Source organism: Nelumbo lutea, chromosome 7, assembly GCF_056320005.1.
Source record: "Nelumbo lutea isolate HS-2025 chromosome 7, American lotus-T2T, whole genome shotgun sequence".
Lineage (NCBI taxonomy): Eukaryota > Viridiplantae > Streptophyta > Magnoliopsida > Proteales > Nelumbonaceae > Nelumbo > Nelumbo lutea.
In genome coordinates, this window is record NC_142690.1 from 29,292,195 (window position 1) to 29,310,547 (window position 18,353).

General features: G+C 37.8%; 1 protein-coding gene across 4 annotated transcripts; it reads left to right on the forward strand.

Annotated features, from left to right (window-relative positions):
* Positions 1–6,475: 6,475 nt before the first annotated feature.
* On the forward strand, positions 6,476–14,462 carry LOC148845917 (BTB/POZ and TAZ domain-containing protein 3-like). Of its 4 annotated transcripts, none has more exons than XM_088953192.1 (7): positions 6,476–6,934; positions 8,300–8,382; positions 8,458–8,681; positions 9,589–9,719; positions 10,870–11,176; positions 11,635–11,948; positions 14,038–14,462. In XM_088953192.1, exons 2-7 carry the CDS (start codon positions 8,340–8,342, stop codon positions 14,186–14,188), a joined length of 1,170 nt encoding a protein of 389 aa, XP_088809318.1. In that variant the 5' UTR covers positions 6,476–6,934; positions 8,300–8,339; the 3' UTR covers positions 14,189–14,462. The 4 variants fall into 4 exon arrangements, with proteins under 4 accessions (XP_088809318.1, XP_088809316.1, XP_088809319.1 ...); XM_088953193.1 differs by lacking the exon at positions 6,476–6,934 and adding an exon at positions 7,484–7,615; XM_088953190.1 differs by having other exon boundaries at positions 6,585–6,934; positions 8,300–8,681.
* Positions 14,463–18,353: the final 3,891 nt, after the last annotated feature.

The window sequence follows — 18,353 nt, forward strand, 5'->3', positions numbered from 1 at the left end:
CCTTTTCCTTTTGTTTTCTCTGATCTTGAAAGTAGAACCTCCTCCTATTTCTTCCAACAGAAAGCTTTTTTTCTCCACACCCAGAGCCTTCTTCCACCTACTCGCCGGGACAAACTTCCCCTCCATTCTCTCCACCTATTAACGTCATCTTTGAGAGGTGGATAATTGAACGCCTTGGTAAAAGAGGATAAAGTTTTTTGGGAGGCAATTCCTGTCGTGGTTGTTGGGTATGGTTGGAAAGGAATGCCATGGTGTTCAAGGATTCCCACCTAACCAAATTCAATAGAATCGAATAGAAAGGGGGGTTGATCATTGAAGACTGAGATCCAGAGGAACAACTAACAAGAAGAATAAACGGATTCAGTTCGGTGTTAATAGTCGCCAACAACGTCTTACTAATGCTTGCCTGAAGCTTTTCTCTAGTCACCGGTGATGGCTGTTAGTCGCCGCTGGTTGGAGAAGGAGAGAGGGAGAGTGGAAAGTTTCAGTGTGGAGTGAGAGGAGTCTGGCGAGAAAGGAGAGGGAATGAGGAGCGTTTAATCATTTTGCACGTTTAAAGCGTATACACGTTTGTAGGACGCGTGGCGCGTCATCACGCTGCGCGAACAGTGCACGTATAGAGCGTGCCTGGACTGAAGCCGAACTCTAAAGTCCAAACCTTGTTGAGTGAAAGATGTTGAAAATGGAAATTAACTATGCTCCCAGCCAAAGGCTAACAACATTGTTCAATAGGTCATTACATTGGCACATCAGGAATCATCTACCCGTGAATAACAATATAGATGTTCCCAGTACATGCCCGCAGTGGCCTGTTGGAATAGTATTGGGAGTATTTTATTAGTAGCTAATCCCTACTTTCAAAATGGATTGGTAGAGTTGTAAAGTGGGCCGTGCCGAATTAGTATGGTAATTAGTATGGCATGGCTCGTGGGTGATCTTCATTTGGTGCGGGTTGTGCTGTCCTCTCTAGTGAAAAATTTAGAGGTCGGTCCAATACGACCCATGGCTTATACCCATGTGGGCCCGTGTCGGGTCATGCATGCCATGGGCTGGATTGGCCTATGGGTTAAGTCTTGGGTCAGGTCAGGCCACGTATCGGATTAAAGCTATTTATTTAAAAAAATTAACAAAAAAAACTCAAATTTTTAATTTTATTTTATATGCAATAATTAAATAAATTAGTATAATAAGATTAAAAAAATATTTATTTTATTAATATATTATATTATTATATAATTATAATATATATAAATATGTATATATATATGGACCGTCGATCATGCCATGGATCGAAGTTTATGCCAAGCCACGGGCGTCACCGGCCTAATTTACACTTTTATGGATTTGGTGGGGAAATCGGATGAGCTCGGATCTCCAAGGTTCAAAATATTAATACGTATCGTACAGTATCGAGACCCTCAAACACTCCCTGTAGGGATGTATCGAGAAATCCCTTATACGTATTGAAATTTTGAATCTCAGTCACAACAACCCTATTCACATTTATCTATACTCTACAATTATATATCGAAAACATCTCCCATATTTGAAAATTTACATGCACCCCACTCACCCCACAAATTTCCCACAGCACATCATCCTAATCATGTATTGGGAATATCTCCAAGTGAGATGTGCATATGGGGCATTTGTGAGGCGCTATTCATGGGGAATTGTTTCCATAGCAGTAGTGAGATGTGGGTAGGACTCTTGTGGATAAGAGAGATCTGAATTCAAATCGCACGGCTGAAAAAAAAGGATGTGAGAAATGGGGGGAAGAGCAAGATGCACATGAAGTTGACTGTACCAAGGTTTGATCCCACGTGAATCCGTCACTTGGACCATTAAAGTCGTGAAAGGCGTGAACCTTTTTATAGGACACGCGGGGCTGAGATTCTAACCATTGAAATAGGTGCCATCACCGCCATGCATCAGGCATCTCCTACTTTCTTGTCCTATTCAGTTTACACTCGAATATCCCAACATGCAGACTGTAGACTGCAGACGACGCAGTCTTTCCCAAGATATCGAACCGGGCCCCCACCTACATCGAGTGATATAATGGGCTTCCGTTCAAAGGCCCACGTGTCAGTCTTTTTCACGCAGATCCCGCCTCCCACAACCGCCCTCCTTCCCTCCATCTCCTTTATCTTTTCGGAATAATAGCAGCCTCCCTACCATCTGTCGTCATCACTCCTTTCTGCGGTAGCTAGAATATAATATCCTCCACGTGTCCATGTTTTATTGGCTATATTTATCTCTTATGATATCAGGCCGGTCTCGTGGAGGTCCATCCACGACCCACCACCATCCTCACCTAAGCCCATGGGGCCACTCAGATTCGCCCCTCAATTATATAAAATAATAAATATCGTTTCCTCTCCGACATACCAAAATATCGTTTGGCTTTGGAAGTTTTATAATGTAAATTAATTTTTTTATTCTTCTGGATTCCAATCCAACGGTATACATTTCGTATTATGTGTCATTCTTGTCAATTCAAAAGCTAGCGGCTCTGAGGCCTGAAGATTTGTGGTCTAGCAACTAAGAACAAGTTCGCTGAATATATTAAATTATTAATATCTTAATCAAGGAAAAATCGTCAAGTGGGAACGAGGACTCTACGAGTCCGAATCTGCTGACCACACAACGCTGGTCGCTGACACGCACACGGGGGTTCATGTTCCCAAATCTCATTTGTGGCCAGCGTTTTTGTGGTCAGGAGATCCGAACTCAGAAAGAAACGTCCCTTCTCTTTCAACGAGGGCAGTGTTTGGCATTGATGTCATTGCTTCGTAAAGCGGGAATACATCAGCGTTACATTAAAAAAAACGGTGCTTCAGAAATGGTATTCTAAATTATGCCTTAGAAATTGAAAATGCACAATGATGTGGCAGTGATATGGACTTCCTATAATAGATATCGGTAATGAAAATAGATATGGAGCACTGGTGCCAAACAAAAGATATTATGGTTGACTCAAAAAACATCTTACATGATAGCAATGTTTTCAAATAAAAAAATACATTTTTTAGGGGGAGAATGAACGGTACCTCTAGTGTCAGAATTTGTAGGTTTAAAGTACATTTGGGGTAGGTACTAGCTCAGAATTGATGCCAATTTACAGACGAGTATGAATGCATAAGGTATGGTTTTTGGACATTTTGAATGTTTATAACTGTGCATGAGAATCAGATTTATGCATTAGGTGTATCCATATTTTCCATTTTTTTCAGAAAACGATACTATCAATCCACTATACAACACCGTTTTCTCACAGCATCGATGCCAAACATATACAAGATGTGTGTGAACTGGTTTTTCTCAACGTCTATTATGCAATAAACCTCTACCTCTATGACTAATTGCAGTGTTAATAGTCTGATGATGAATCACCATTAGATGGGGTGTCGGTGGGTGAAGGTTGTAGTTGCAGAGGCACAACACGTAATGAAGAGTTTTTAAGGTCTCTTTTAATGAAGGGCAGGTTACGTGTTCGTTCTTGAGTGCTTGGAAGTTAAAACGTTTTAATGGAAGAAAGAGAGAAAACGCCTAAGTGCAGTGAGTTTGGGAGAAGAGGGTCTCTCTATTCTCTTCCGGTTGGTAGCAGTGTGTATAGAAAACGTGTGTGGAAAAATAATCATTTATCAAAAAGGGGAATAAATAAAAATGTTATGGGCCCGGGCGTAGGATCTCGTCATGGGGCGGTCCACGGGGAAAACTCCTAACCTTGCCCTTCCCTTCGCGTGCTGACCCTATTGTGGCGAACTAGGGGTTGATTTGTTCAAGAGATCACCCTAACTCTCCTAAGCACTTTCCTTGATCCAAAATTCAATGCCTTTATTCCAATTCCAAGCTCCTTTAAATAGGAGATTACAAGAGGGTTTCCTTGTTGTATTCGACTAGGATAATCCATCTCTTATCAAAACTCAAACTCCTACTTCTAATGGTAATTAACTTCCTATTTCTACTGGTAACACAACTCCTACTAAGAACAGTAGATGGGATAAGGGATACGGTAAGGAATAAGGGATAAGTTAAGCTGGTGGTGAGTTGGCTAGAGTGACAAGGTAAGTGGGGCCCTGATGAGCTGTCATGTGGGCCCCCCTTCAGTGCTGTTGCTCAGTGTTGGCTGCAGTGGTTAGGCTCGCCTACGAGTGTGTCTACTGCTTCTGTGTCTGCAACAAAAAAAAAAAGTTACGAAAAGAAGATTAAAATAAATTTTGATGCTTCTCTTATGCTATGTTTGGTTTGAAGGAAAAAGTAGGGAAAGAAAAGGAAAGATAGGGAAACCTCTACAAACCTTTGTATGTGTTTTCCTACCTTTTCCTTCAAACCAAGCATAACACGTAAATGTAAATGGCATTATATAGGAATTGTGATATGCTCCTTTCACACTGACTTTAGAGCCACATCCCACCATGTAATGGAAATATTTCCAATAAATAATAATATATAAGTACGAAAGATGCTCCTGATGTAAGGCTCGTATATGTTGTGAGGAGTGCTCAGTGAAGAACAGATTTGGACTCCTTAGATGGGTGCATAGCTAGGGATTTTAAAAGAAAAAACTCTGATGTAACAGTAATCCACATCTAATAAGGATTGCCATGTCAACCAAGTTGAGAACTGACATGTGGCAGAGAAAGACATGTCTAGGTGGAATAGCTGTGATGTGGTGCCCTTTAAACCTAAGAGAACACCCTACCAAGTGTCCCGAATGTAGTGCGACGTATGGCAAATGTCAATCACTCCAGGAGTTCAAATCATCCCCCCACAACGTCCCACAACACATCTCCATCACGTATTGGGAACATCTCCCGATGATAATATTCGGAATGATGATATCATCATCAGGAGATGTTCCCCATACAAGGCAGGGGTGTGTTGTGGGACATTGTGGGGGGCTATTCTGTCTCTGACTCCAGACCAACTACTAGAGTTAGTGGAATGGTTTTTGAATGTCCTTGTTTTGCTTCTAGATGTTGATGTGTGTCCCATGAATGAGGAGCACAAGGGCATGCCTCCCAAGGTGAGACTCTCTACACACTCCTGCTATATAAAGAACCCTAGCTTTCTCACCACCAACATGCCTCTTACCTTTATTGACTTGAGCATTGAAGTGTTCCTCCCTAGAAATTCACCTCAAGGCCTTTGAGTACTTGTGCTCATAGGTCATTGAGTTCAATTCAAAATTCGTTGAACTCATCACTTCAAGCCTCTTCAGCTTGCCCAACTTAACTCAAACAACATCAAACAATGATCTAATTGCGAAGGAAATCAAGTAGCAAACTGGCTTGTTCTTGACAACAAAATTGAGGATAAGTCCCTAAACTTGAATAACAATTTCCCATATTAGCTCCCCCGCCCCTAATTTCTAGGTACCTCTCCATCCTCATCCCCGGTCTCCATTGAGGAGAAAAATGAACTTCTATCTTCCACGATGGAGATGGATCCCCATTGAGGTCTCTTTATATTTTTATGGAAATTTCCACTTTAGTACCCTTGAACTTTAGGGGTAGTGTCAAGTTAGTACTGGAACTTTCAAACATGTCACCGTAATACCTAAACTTTCAAAAAGTGTCAAGTTGGTCCCTGTTGTTAATTGACAGTCAATTATCCGTTGAAAATGTCAACACTATCATTCAAAAGAAGACATTGTTCATTATCTTTTACCTTGAGACTGAACTTGTTATCTTCAAAGAAAAAGAGAGAAAAAACATGAAATATGATAGAGAGAAACAATAATTGATAGCAAAGAAATAACTAGACAAGAATGTGTTTCAGATCTAAAGGTAGAAGACACTGACTTAAATTAGTCTAGAATTTCAAACACCTCAACCGGTTCAGTCTCAAGGTAGAAAGAAGACAATGAACAATATATTCTTTTGAAGGGTAGTTTTGACATTTTTAATAAATAATAGATGGTCAATTAAGAGCAGTGATCAACACACTTTTTGAAAGTTTAGATACTGCAGTGACACACTTGAAAGTTCCAATACTAACTTGACACTATCCCCAAAGTTCAAGGTATTGAAGTGGAATTTTTCCATATTTTTAATCATAAGTTTATTTTAGACAAAAAAATTACTTAAAAGAAAGAAAAATAAAATCATTGATCTAAATTGGTTTAAGCACTTAACTGACATGATCCGGAGGCTTGAAAAAATTGCCATCCCTATTTGAAAAAAAAAATTGAAACCGGTTTATCCATGACTGGTTCATTAGGACTCGAACCGCTCTACCAACTCAACCCTCCTGTAATTGAATTCGGATTAGATGGTGAACGCCTTGGCTGTTCAGCAGGCTGTGGAATCAATGACGAGGTTCTACGTCAGTAATAAATTCATTGGCCCCATGTGAAAGATGCGGTACCATGTATTTTAACCTTATCATCGGTTCTACAGCGTGCTTAACAGCCAAAATGTTCAGCTAAACTTGCTCCCATTAATTAGGTTTTTTCTTACAGAATCACGTGGCCAAAGACTGCTAGATTGTCGAAGAACACACGCGACTCAGCGGTTATCCAACTGTTGCCACACTTTTATCACCCTATAAAATGAAATCTCTCGAGAAGAAAACTCAACTAATAACTGTCAAAATCTCACCTGATTTCAACGTAATCTCTCTCTCCTTCGTCGTCCTACAATAAATGTTTGGACGGATTCGTGCCTGCTTTTCCCACCAGTTTTCCGAATTTCCGCCACACGTCTGACACCTCTCTCTCCCTCCCTCTCACAGTCTCACCTCCCTCTCTATCTCTCTCGTCTTATCTTTAATATGAAATCTTTCTCTAAAGTATCTTAATCTCATGCCAAGGTCGTTGTTTATTCCATCATTCCATGCATGTGTTAATCTGCACATCTTCTGAGGTCATAGAAGATGATGGAGTCATGGTGGTTGGTGAATTACACGATAAGGTCGATTGATCGAAGTAAGCTCGTTTTTTCGACTAATCTTATTTACGTTTTATTGGGTTGTCGTGAATGTCGTGTAGATTTAAGTTCCATAGCGAGAGGTTAGTTGATGAGGTCAATTCTTTTGGTTTTCATATTAGTGTTTACTCACAAAATTTGTACGGATTTTGAATTTTGCATTTGTTTTTGTTAAAATTGTGTGGTTTCGGAGCAGTTTTTCATTGTTCCACAGTGAGATTCCTGTCAAAGATTGAGCAAATCTCCTTTTTGTTTGTTTTCTTGGAGGATTTGCAGGTTTTGGCTCAAGCCGTGCTGGTTTAACTGAAATTCCCTTGAAATTTCTTTTGCTTTTGTTTTCACATTTTCGAGTTAAATATACGGTGGGAGATACTGTTATTAGAAAATTAAGTGATCGTGGAGAGGTCTAGTCTGACGAGATTCCTCCAGTCTTCAACTTGTTGCTTTTTTTATCTGAAAGATTCGAGGTTTCAGAGGTTCTTAGAACCTTATCCATTTCAGTTGAAATTGAGTCAGATTTAAACAATAAACAAATGTTCTGTTTGCAGCCTTGCTTACTGTTGTTAATGGCATGGGTTAGTTCTATATCATGTATTACATGCGAAAGGTTGGGAGAATCGTTCTGAAAAGTTGGAATATTTAAAGAAAGAAACGTCGGATCATTCCATTTGTTGTTGGAGGTATTCCATGTGAAATGTTCGACGGGATGCAACTCTGGCGTCTAGATTTAATTTTTTAATCTTCTTCACCACGTCTAGCATATTTTTTTTTTCTCAAAGCCTGTTTCTTTTAGAGTAAGTCCCTGTAAAGCTTGATATCTTGTAATGAAGGTGAAACTTTCTCGAGTTAATTCCTTGGAAAGTTCAGTGCTTTCCTTGTATTGATTTGCAGATTTTAGATTTAATCATATTCTTTCATTTATTATCCACCTGTTACTTGTATGCAGACATTCTGGGTTTATACTTCTTTGTAAAGAAATTTTCTTTATGTTGTAAAGGCAGGAATCCTAGTGTTCATACCACAAGCTAAACTAGCTATAAATCTTTGAATTGTGGGCAACTTGGCAAGGCATCAAAAGAATTTTCTTGTTTTGATCCTCTTCCTATTTGAACCTGTTGGCTTTGTTTTATGCTTTGATCTTGCTTTAAATTCCTATGGGACCATATGTATTGGCTAAAGTTAGAAATTATTTCCTTCTGGGATAATCTAGGGTTCTCTCAAATCTATTAGTCTATATTCTTTTATATATATTGCAATCGTGAATTTCCTTGTTTGTAACAATTTGGTGGAGTCAAAAAAGTGCTGCGTTTTATGGGAGGCTTTTTAGGCTAATTTCTGTTTCCTTCATTTATTTCTGTATTCAGGAACAACTGAATATTGATTTGGTATAAGCTGCTATAATTGATGGCACAGACAGATTTTGATTCTTCCTGGGCAACCACAACCGGTGAGTTCTTCAAGGATTCATTCATTCTACAGGGTCAAGAAGGAAATCCAGCTGACATTTTACCTGTGTTGGAAGTTTCCACATCATCATTATGCCAAAAGAGTAACATCCCAAAGCCACCTCCATTCCCTCGTGCAAGTTTTGGCAGAGTCAACTTCCCCAAAAGGGTCAAAGGTTGCAGTTATGTTTCAAAGGAAACTAAAGATAGGTGGGAAAATCTCTTTAAGGAAGCATATGGAGCAGATGTCCATGTTCTGACTGAGGTCAAGACCATAATTCCGGCTCATTCAAATGTTCTGGTGAGTTAACTGAGTTCTTGTGGTTTCTGGTAAATTTATCTTATCCTAGTTTTGATCCTAGATAATTGTTTCTCTAGTGTTAGCTTGGATTTTAACTGAAAAACTCACTAGCAAGTATGGGAAGTGCTCATGCAATTGACTGACCTTTGTTTCTTTGGAATGGTGATGGTGATGGATTTTGAGAGTATATGATGTAACTTTCCCTTGGAAGGATTGATTTTTGTTGACAAGGGGGAAAAGAAAAGATGCATTATCATCAACTGTGATAGTCAAGTTATATTATTTTGGGGCTTTTTCGTTCTGAATTCAGATCATTTGAGTTGCCATGAAATTCATGGACTTGCATGAACAACTGACTGGGTTGATGATCACATTTTTGGCTTTTATTTCACCTGCATTTTTTTTTACGTCCTTTCACCTGCATATTGAACTTTGAAATTGCTCCCTGCTTAAACAAATTGGGGAATCTTATAAAGATCCTCCGTGCAAACAAATATATTTTCAGAAGAGTTCTCAACCAGCAAATCTGATTGACATTAGCTTCTGAGTTACATGGGCACATCTGAAAAATAAGGACTTGATTTAGGTGTAAATAGGGATGTAAAAGATCCAATGGTATTGATTAAATTATGAGCCTCTGCTATGGCTTTTTCTTGCTTCAGCTACATCATGTGGTTTTGCCCCATAACCTCCTCTAATTCCCATACTCGGTGCAATTTACATATGCTCTATCTTTCCTCATGTTCTGCCCTGGTTCATAGCAACAAAATTCAGATGAAATTTGAATCATTATAGCTTCTCAGAATCTTATTATGGTGTTCTGAACATGAATAAAAAGGGATACTATAGAAACAGGAATTTATGAATACAAAACAACTTTTAATTATGCTATTTTTTCTTTGGGTAGGGTATGGCATCACCGGTGCTGAGAAACCTTTTGCAGCAAGCTAAAGTTAAGGATGGTGTTCGATATATCAAGATTCCAGGGGTACCTTCTGAAGCTGTTTATGCATTTATCCGCTTTCTGTACTCCTCCTGGTACACCTAAGTTCCATATCCTCTCATCATCTAAATGAATATGTCCTTGATGCTCATGCATAATAGAAACTAATCTAATATCTTTAAGAGCTTTTCCTTCCATTGTCATTAGTAACATATTCTTGTTAATTTTAATTTATATTCTTGATAATGCAGTGGACTTTAAGTCCCTCACCTACAATAATCTTTAATCTTTAAAATATAAAATATAAAAAAACTGTTATTCCCATCTTTCATCCATAAAGATCAACTAAATGATCAGGTACTCCTTAAATTGAGCATTAAAGGCTAGAGTTTATAGGAGTTGAGATGGATGAAAATATGAAAGTTGAATTGATTATTGATCTTCCATGCTAGTGTAAAACCTAGGTTCTAATAATCTATGCTTTTAGAGTTTCTAGACAATCTAAATTTTTGGGTTGTATATACATTCTATCTTAATTTAGACTTCACATGTACGTCTCAATGCTGTTCATATGCAAGTATAAACTTACATTTACAGCTTTGACATTAGGGGTGCAAATATGGTAACTGATTTGAAAATTTTCTATTTTCCACTGATTTTGGCCTTGCCCCTTCAAAATGAAAGAAAACTCAAGCCATGCCTGCCAAAGTTGCACACTTAATTTAACATATATTTGCAGTTTAAGAATCAGGATTCACTATATTCCAGCACTAGTACCATCACTAAGGCTACACCTAACATAGAAGGGAGTAGATCCAACAGACAGTTCAGTTGGGGTCATTAATATAAGCATAATTAGCCTAACTGCCTTCTTTACATGGATATTACTTCTTAAAAAGCTTGAGATATGAATGAATGTCTTTAAGTATAGATAAATAAGGTGGTATGCAAATAAAGTTTTGATTGTTACCGACCAAAAGTAATAATCCTCTTACCTTTTTCTGTCATTTAAAACATCAGATTTCACCTTAGTATCAGCTTTCAACTTCCCAGTCAACATAGCTTGGGGAAATTAACTTGGTGCATAATGTATGCAGTCCATTTTACATGAAATCATTGAAATCTGAGTATAAATCATTCTTCAAGAGTTAACTACATGTCCTTCTATTTAGATGATTTTTTTATCGTCGACCATATTCTTAACTCAAGTTCCTTAAGTTTTCTTGTATTTGATTTCCCACACAGCTATGAGCAGGAGGAGATGAAGAAGTTTGTTCTCCACTTGCTGGTTTTATCTCACTCCTTCTCACTTCCATCACTGAAAAGAGTTTGCATAAATCTATTGGAGCAGGCATGGCTAACCACAGAAAATGCAATTGATGTGCTTCAATTAGCAAGGAAATGTGATGCACCCCGACTTTCCCTCATTTGTGTTCGTCTAATTGTGAAGAACTTTAAGACCATTTCTGCAACTGAAGGATGGAAAGTGATGAAGCGAACTGATCCTGCACTTGAGCAGGAGCTTCTTGAAGCAGTTATTGAAGCAGATTCTGTAAGTCAGATGTCATTCTTTGTCCAGTCTCTACAGAAATTTCTGTAGCTTCTGTTATCATGTTTCAGGGGCACACCCTTCTCAGACTAATCTAAGTCATTTAAGTGATTAGAAACATAATATAACATTATGGAAATTCCTTCTTAACGCATGGCTAGCAAGAGGATTCATATACTTGGTTGGGACCATAAAATGGGAATTTCCTGTGCACACTCATCGCTAAAATTTTCTGCCTATAGAACTAAGCTTAGGAATTTCAGTGACTATCTTCTTCATCATTTGTTCATTTATTCTTTATTTTCTGTTCTTAATTTGGATTTGCAGAAACTACACCTTCCTAAAATCAAAATTCACCCAGTCTTGATCTTGCATTTGCACTTCAGTTTACTAAAATCTAAGATCTTCATTGTTCTTCTACGACCTTTTGTTGGTTCTTATTTCACTCATTTTTGGTACAGAAAAAACAGGAGAGGTTGAAGAAGATAGAAGAGAAGAACATGTACCTGCAACTGCATCAAGCCATGGAGGCACTTCTGCACATATGCAAAGATGGATGTAGGACTATTGGGCCCCGTGACAAGGTCCTGAAAGGAAGCCAAGTAGCCTGTGGATTTCCAGCTTGCAAGGGGGTTGAGACATTGGTCCGGCACTTCTCCAGTTGCAAGATTCGTGTGCCTGGTGGATGTATTCACTGCAAGCGCATGTGGCAGCTTCTTGAACTGCATTCTCGAATATGCAATCAACCAGATTTTTGCAAGGTTCCTCTTTGTAGGTAAGCAAGCAACTCCTCTGGGGCATTTAACATTTCCATTGTAGAATATGTGAAAAGAAGTCAAGTTCACAAAAATAACAAAAGTAATCAACTTTAAAGAGAAGTAAAGAGTTGATGGTTGTTCATTTTGACCATTGCTCACTGTTGTAACTGTTTTTTAGCCAGTCACACCTATAGAGTACAGATAGTGGTTGCCATAACAACAGGCTCCATTTCCAACTCTTCATTACTGTGTTTTACATTCTATTATTAAGTGCCTTGCTACCATTTAAAATAAGTTATTTTTCTATCCTTCACCTTGTGTTTTAGCCCATCCTATTTCATAAATTATTAGGTGGTTCTCTGTTCATGGATGATATTTTTCCTTGTTGTAACTTGTAAGAACATAACTCCTGATGAAGGCAGAAGACAAACTAGTCATGAAACTCGCAGGACATATATGGGTTAGTTCTCTTTCTCTCTCTCTCTCTCCCACTCTATATATACGAGTGAGAGAGAGTTATCTAGAATTTGGTTTACTAAACTTCCTTATGCTAGAGGGATCCTATTAGATACATGGGATAAAAATGGGCCATTGCCCAGTGATTTTCCCTCCCATCTGGGGTCTTGGGAAGGGTAGACAGGATATGGACCTCATCTAACCTAACCTTTGGCATTTTTTTACACAAAATCATGACTTTCAGGTTGGAACCTATTTTATCATGTTTGTACCTAGAACTTGATGCATAGATGTATGATTGAATAGGTTGGCTAAAAATATCCATGGAAGGATTAGCAGATTCACTTATAAGGTGAAGATTACAAGGACCCCCATTATTCAATATGTTACAATGCATATGTTGGTTGCAACAGAAAATTAACTAATATTACAAACACAATATGAGAAGTCCTTATAGCACTTGGGGTTTTGAATGGGGAATAAATAATTTAGGGAAAATTCCTGATCAGTACCCTGTACTTTGGCTCGAGTGACAATTTGGTCCCTGAACTTTAAAATGCAACAATCTAGTACCCCAACTTTCAAAATGTGAAAATCCAGTACCCGAACTTTCAAAATGTGACAATCCAATACCTGTTAATCAGCCGTTAAGTGACATTTGAAAAATCAAAAATGCCCTTTGAATGCCATCTAATTCTCTTTACCAACCATCCAAATGTTGACAAAAAAACTGAACAGTCCCAAATCCTAGCCTCTTCTATTCAAAAAAGTTAGTGACTGTTTAGAAGAATCTAGAATTTGGGACTGTTCATTTTATTGTCAATGTTTGAATGGCTGATGAAGAGAATTAGATGACATTCTTAGGGCATTTTTGACTTTTCAAATGTCACTTAACGGCTCATTAACGGACTGGTTAATTGCAGGTACTGGATTGTCACATGTTGAAAGTTTGGATACTGAATTGTCGCATTTTAAAATTTGGGGACCAAATTGTCACTTGAGCCAAAGCACAGGGTACTGATCAGGAAGTTTCCCAATAATTTATTATGGTTTTAATTTGGAAGAAATTAATTTCATATTAAGTTATCTAACTTTGGTTATTAACAGTGTTAATATGGCCCTTGTCAAAACCTTGAAGTAAGAGAAAGTTCATTTAACAAAAGTTGCCCCCAGGCCCCCCCACTAAGTTGTTATTTATAGATGAAACTTGGATTTTCCTACACCTTGGAAGCTGACTCTGCTGTAACCCATCTGTGCGGCAGAAATCTATACTCATCAATTTCACCCATTAAAAAAGAATCGCATACTCAAATGTGACAAAAAAATTGCATGTTAGGATAGTGATTGCATCATCTAGCACAGGCTTGGCCTATTCCATGGTTTGAGTCCCACATGAAGTTTCGGATAATGAGAATGCTCCAAGTCGGTTCATTTTTTACCTTTGATATATTTTTTTTTTCTTAACTTTTAAGGCACACGGTATGCAGTTTTTCAATAGTCTTATGTTTCTGATGTAAATACCCTTTGTATAGTCCCTAGTGTACAGGGGCATCTCTTTATGCCTCTGAGTTTCCTTAATACAAATTCATTATCAACAGTTTTAAAAAACAAAATGTGGGGGTCTTAACTGTTAATGCTCATTTCTTTCAGGCATTTCAAAGAAAAGATGCAGCACCAGAGCAAAAATGACGAGGCAAAGTGGAACCTATTGGTCAGCAACGTGAAAGCAGCAAAAACCATGTCGAAGCCCTCATTGACTGGCCGGCCGGTGTTTTTGCAACCCAACCCATTTAGGCTTTAGACAGTCCATGTATATACAGAGACTGGATCCTGCATCTTGGAATTTCACCATCAGTACCCAAAAAGCTGTATTATGCCAGTGACAGAAGGTGCTGCTGTTGAACTCACTTAAATTGATGATACTAAATAGAATTAGTTTTCATAGAAATAAAACCCAAATGGAGGTATTGTTCTAGAACTTACTGAGCTACTCACAAACCATGTAACCACTAGCTTAAAGAGATAAGAAATGCCCAAATGGCATCACATATTGCAGGAGTTTTGAAGGTCTCAAACATCATTTGGGTCTTCTCCTTACGATTATCATTGGATTCAATGCCCCCCAGGAATTCCAATTTTATATCAAAATGATTTAGACTGTAGGATCCTAGTGGGCTGAAAGGCAACGGCGGTCTGAGAGCTCTGAAGATCTGAGCATTGGCTCGGGAGAGGTTCTTCAGGTGAGTCCCCACTCTAGTCTTTTTTTAATCTTCCCCCGCCCCTCCCCCGAGGATCCTTCAGAATTTTCTGTTTGTTAGGCAGTTATGCCAGATCAGCACAAGTTAGCAAGTTGCTTTTGTCAGATGATTATTACCAATGGCAGATGGTTAAACAAGTGATCTAGTTGTTATGCCAACTCAGCATTAGGGGAATTCATAAAGTACATGTGGCATCTTTGCTACTTCACCCCTGATTTCTATTATGCCACCCAAATCATTTTTGGTTTGAAAATAAGAACAAGTTATAAGAGCCCCTGCGATGCACAGGCTGGTGTTAAAAAGAATGATCATGTTTTATGGGGGGAGTGATTACAGGTTTCCTAATAAAAAGGAAACTTCATTGGTTGTGAGTAGCCCATGCTTTTTTATTTTTTATTTTTAAATAAAAAACCACAATTTTAATGAGGGTAAGGAAACAAGCTGATGTGATAGTCGGTCTAAGTCCAACCCATGCATTTATTTTTAGGTTGGATGGGCTTTATTAACTTTTTATTTTTAATCTTAAGTAAATCTAAATAATTAGCCTTATTTAAGTAATTTTTTTTTCATATTTAAATGGAACTTATTTATGATAAATAAAGAGAATTTAAATTTATGTAAGTTATATTTGGTTATAATTACTATAAATACTATTAAGGCCCCATTTGGTTCATGGGAATAGAGGTCCGGATCGAAATCGGGTTGAGCTATTCCAATTCCAACTGTTTGGTTGGATGGAATCGGAATCCCATTTCCATTCTTATTGGGATGGCACTCCCTCATTTGAGGGAATGGCCATTCCCTGCCCCTCCCATGGAAATGAAATTTCATTCTTGCTGATTCTAATTCTTATTCTCATTCCTGAACTAAACATATTATGGGAATAGACCATTCCAACTCTGATTCCCAAGGATTTTAATTCCAATTTCAATTCTGATTCTGACTGTAAACCAAATGGGCCCTAATGTTATAATACTATTAACACCCATGCACGACATCATTTAACTTGCATCTACGTATATATGATTCATTGCATGTATACCAACTTCTTTCCGATAAATGAGACTATAAATACTCTGAACTCATTAAAGCCAAAGAGCCACAAAAGTCACACAAAGAGAGCTTTATGTAGCTTTAGCCCCAAACCCTACTGGGCCATCATGGTATAGGCTTGTAATCGGATCGGATTTTGTAAAATCTGAATCCGGTTGAATTATTGCAAACTTGCATCCGAATCTGATCGGATTTGAAGACTTTGGATTCAAATTTAATCCAATTATACTTTAATTTTTTTAAATATAAAAAAAAAACTTATATATGTAATTAATTAATGTAAATTTAACATTATATGTGATCAAACCTGTATTTTATAAAATAAACAAATAAAATCCTGGTATAATCCCACGATACAGAGTAGCAATATAGAAGAAGAAGAAGAAGAAGAAGAAGAATACAAAAGGAATTTGGCAGACAGTTCTAGTCGAGAGACCCACCTACCACCCAAATATGACTACTTCGATCCATAAAAGAATCAAATTATATAAATGCCCTTGATTATGTGATTTATGATGGAAATAATAAGAACCATAAACATAAGAAGAAAAAAGACCAAAAAAGACCCTGCACAACACTAAAATTTAATGCTCCCCCTCACGTTGGAGCGTATATATCATAAAGCTCTAACTTGTTAAAGAAATACTTCATACGTGCACCATTTAAGCCTTTAGTGAAGAGGTTGGCTAGTTGATCTTCAAACTTCACAAATGGGATAATGATTTCTCCACTAACCACCTCTCTTACAAAGTGGCAATCCATTTCTATGAGTTCTTTCCTGATATACAAGATTAGAGGAAATATGAATGGTTGTTTGATTGTCACAAAACAACTTAATGGGAGTTGTTACCGGCATTCCCATTTCTTGTACCAATTGTTTTAGCCACACCAATTCGTACGTAGTATGGGCCATAGCTTTGTACTTGGCCTCAGCACTACTTCAAGCCACCACATTTTGTTTCTTACCCTTCCAAGTAACCAAATTCCTTGCTAATAATGTGAAATAACTAGTTGTTGATTTACTATTTGTAATTAACCTTATCCAATTAACATCTATATATCATTTCAAGGAAAGTTCTCTCCCTTTCTTATACACCAATTCACACGTAATGTGAGTCATGACTTTGTACTAAGCCTTAGCGCTACTTTGAGTCACCACATTTTGTTTTTTACTCTTCCAAGTAACCAAATTCCCTACCAAGAATGTGCAATAACCAATTATTGATTTCCTATCTATAACTGATCTTGCCCAATTACCATCTATATATCCCTCCAAGGAAATTTCTCTCCCTTTCTTATACAACAACCCTTGACCTAGAGAATCTCAAGTATCATAGTACTCTAACAATACCTTCCCAATGGGTTGTCCTTAGGTTCTACATAAACTAGCTCAACAACCCAACACTTAAGGAAATGTGTAACCTTGTGATGGCTAAATAAATCACAAGGAAAGTTCTCTCCAATTAACATCTATATATCCTTTCAAGGAAAGTTCTCTCCCTTTCTTATACACTAATTTCACACGTAATGTTAGTCATGGCTCTGTACTAAGCCTTAGCGCTATTTCGAGTCACCACATTTTGTTTCTTATTCTTCCAAGTAACCAAATTCCCTACCAAGAATGTGCAATAACCAATTGTTGATTTCTTATCTATAATTGATCTTCCCCAATTACCATATGTATATCCCTCCAAGGAAATTTCTCTCCCTTTCTTATACAACAACCCTTGACCTAGAGAATCTCAAGTATCATAGTACTCTAACAATACCTTCCCAATGGGTTGTCCTTAGGTTCTACATAAACTAGCTCAACAACCCAACACTTAAGGAAATGTTTAACCTTGTGATGGCTAAATAAATCACAAGGAAAGTTCTCTCCAATTAACATCTATATATCCTTTCAAGGAAAATTCTCTCCCTTTCTTATACACCAATTCACACGTAATGTGAGTCATGGCTCTGTACTAAGCGTTAGCGCTACTTCGAGTCACTACATTTTGTTTCTTACTCTTCCAAGTAATCAAATTCCCTACCAAGAATGTGCAATAACCAATTGTTGATTTCCTATCTATAACTGATCTTGCCCAATTACCATCTATATATCCCTCCAAGGAAATTTCTCTCCCTTTCTTATACAACAACCCTTGACCTAGAGAATCTCAAGTATCATAGTACTCTAACAATACCTTCCCAATGGGTTGTCCTTAGGTTCTACATAAACTAGCTCAACAACCCAACACTTAAGGAAATGTGTAACCTTGTGATGGCTAAATAAATCAGCTTCCCAACTATTCTCTTGTATCATCCGGCATCATCTAGGGGCTCTCCCTCAATATCAGACATCTTGACATTTGGATCCCTAATATCCACTGTTTTTTCCCTTAATAGACTAGTTTTCTTCCAACAAGTGAAGCACATACTTTCTTTGTGAGAGAAATTCCCCACTTTGACCTTGCTTATGCTGAGAAAATGCCTAAAGTGCCCCATCCTTAGTTTGGAACTAGTTTTGTAGGAACTGTTTGAGCTCTTTGATGCCATATTCATCACTCCTTATAATAATGTCATCTACATAGACTGTCAACACAATCTTGTTAGAGGTAGTAGCTCTACTAAACATTGAATGATTAACCCTACATTGTGTTTACTTAAACTGCT

Bases quoted from the DNA above. Each gene is read 5' to 3' on its own strand.
- LOC148845917 (XM_088953190.1), top strand. From the start codon at position 8,340: ATGGCACAGACAGATTTTGATTCTTCCTGGGCAACCACAACCGGTGAG. The intron at 11,177-11,634 runs GTAAGTCAGATG...TTTTTGGTACAG, and splicing joins CAGTTATTGAAGCAGATTCT to AAAAAACAGGAGAGGTTGAA. The intron at 11,949-14,037 runs GTAAGCAAGCAA...CATTTCTTTCAG, and splicing joins TGCAAGGTTCCTCTTTGTAG to GCATTTCAAAGAAAAGATGC.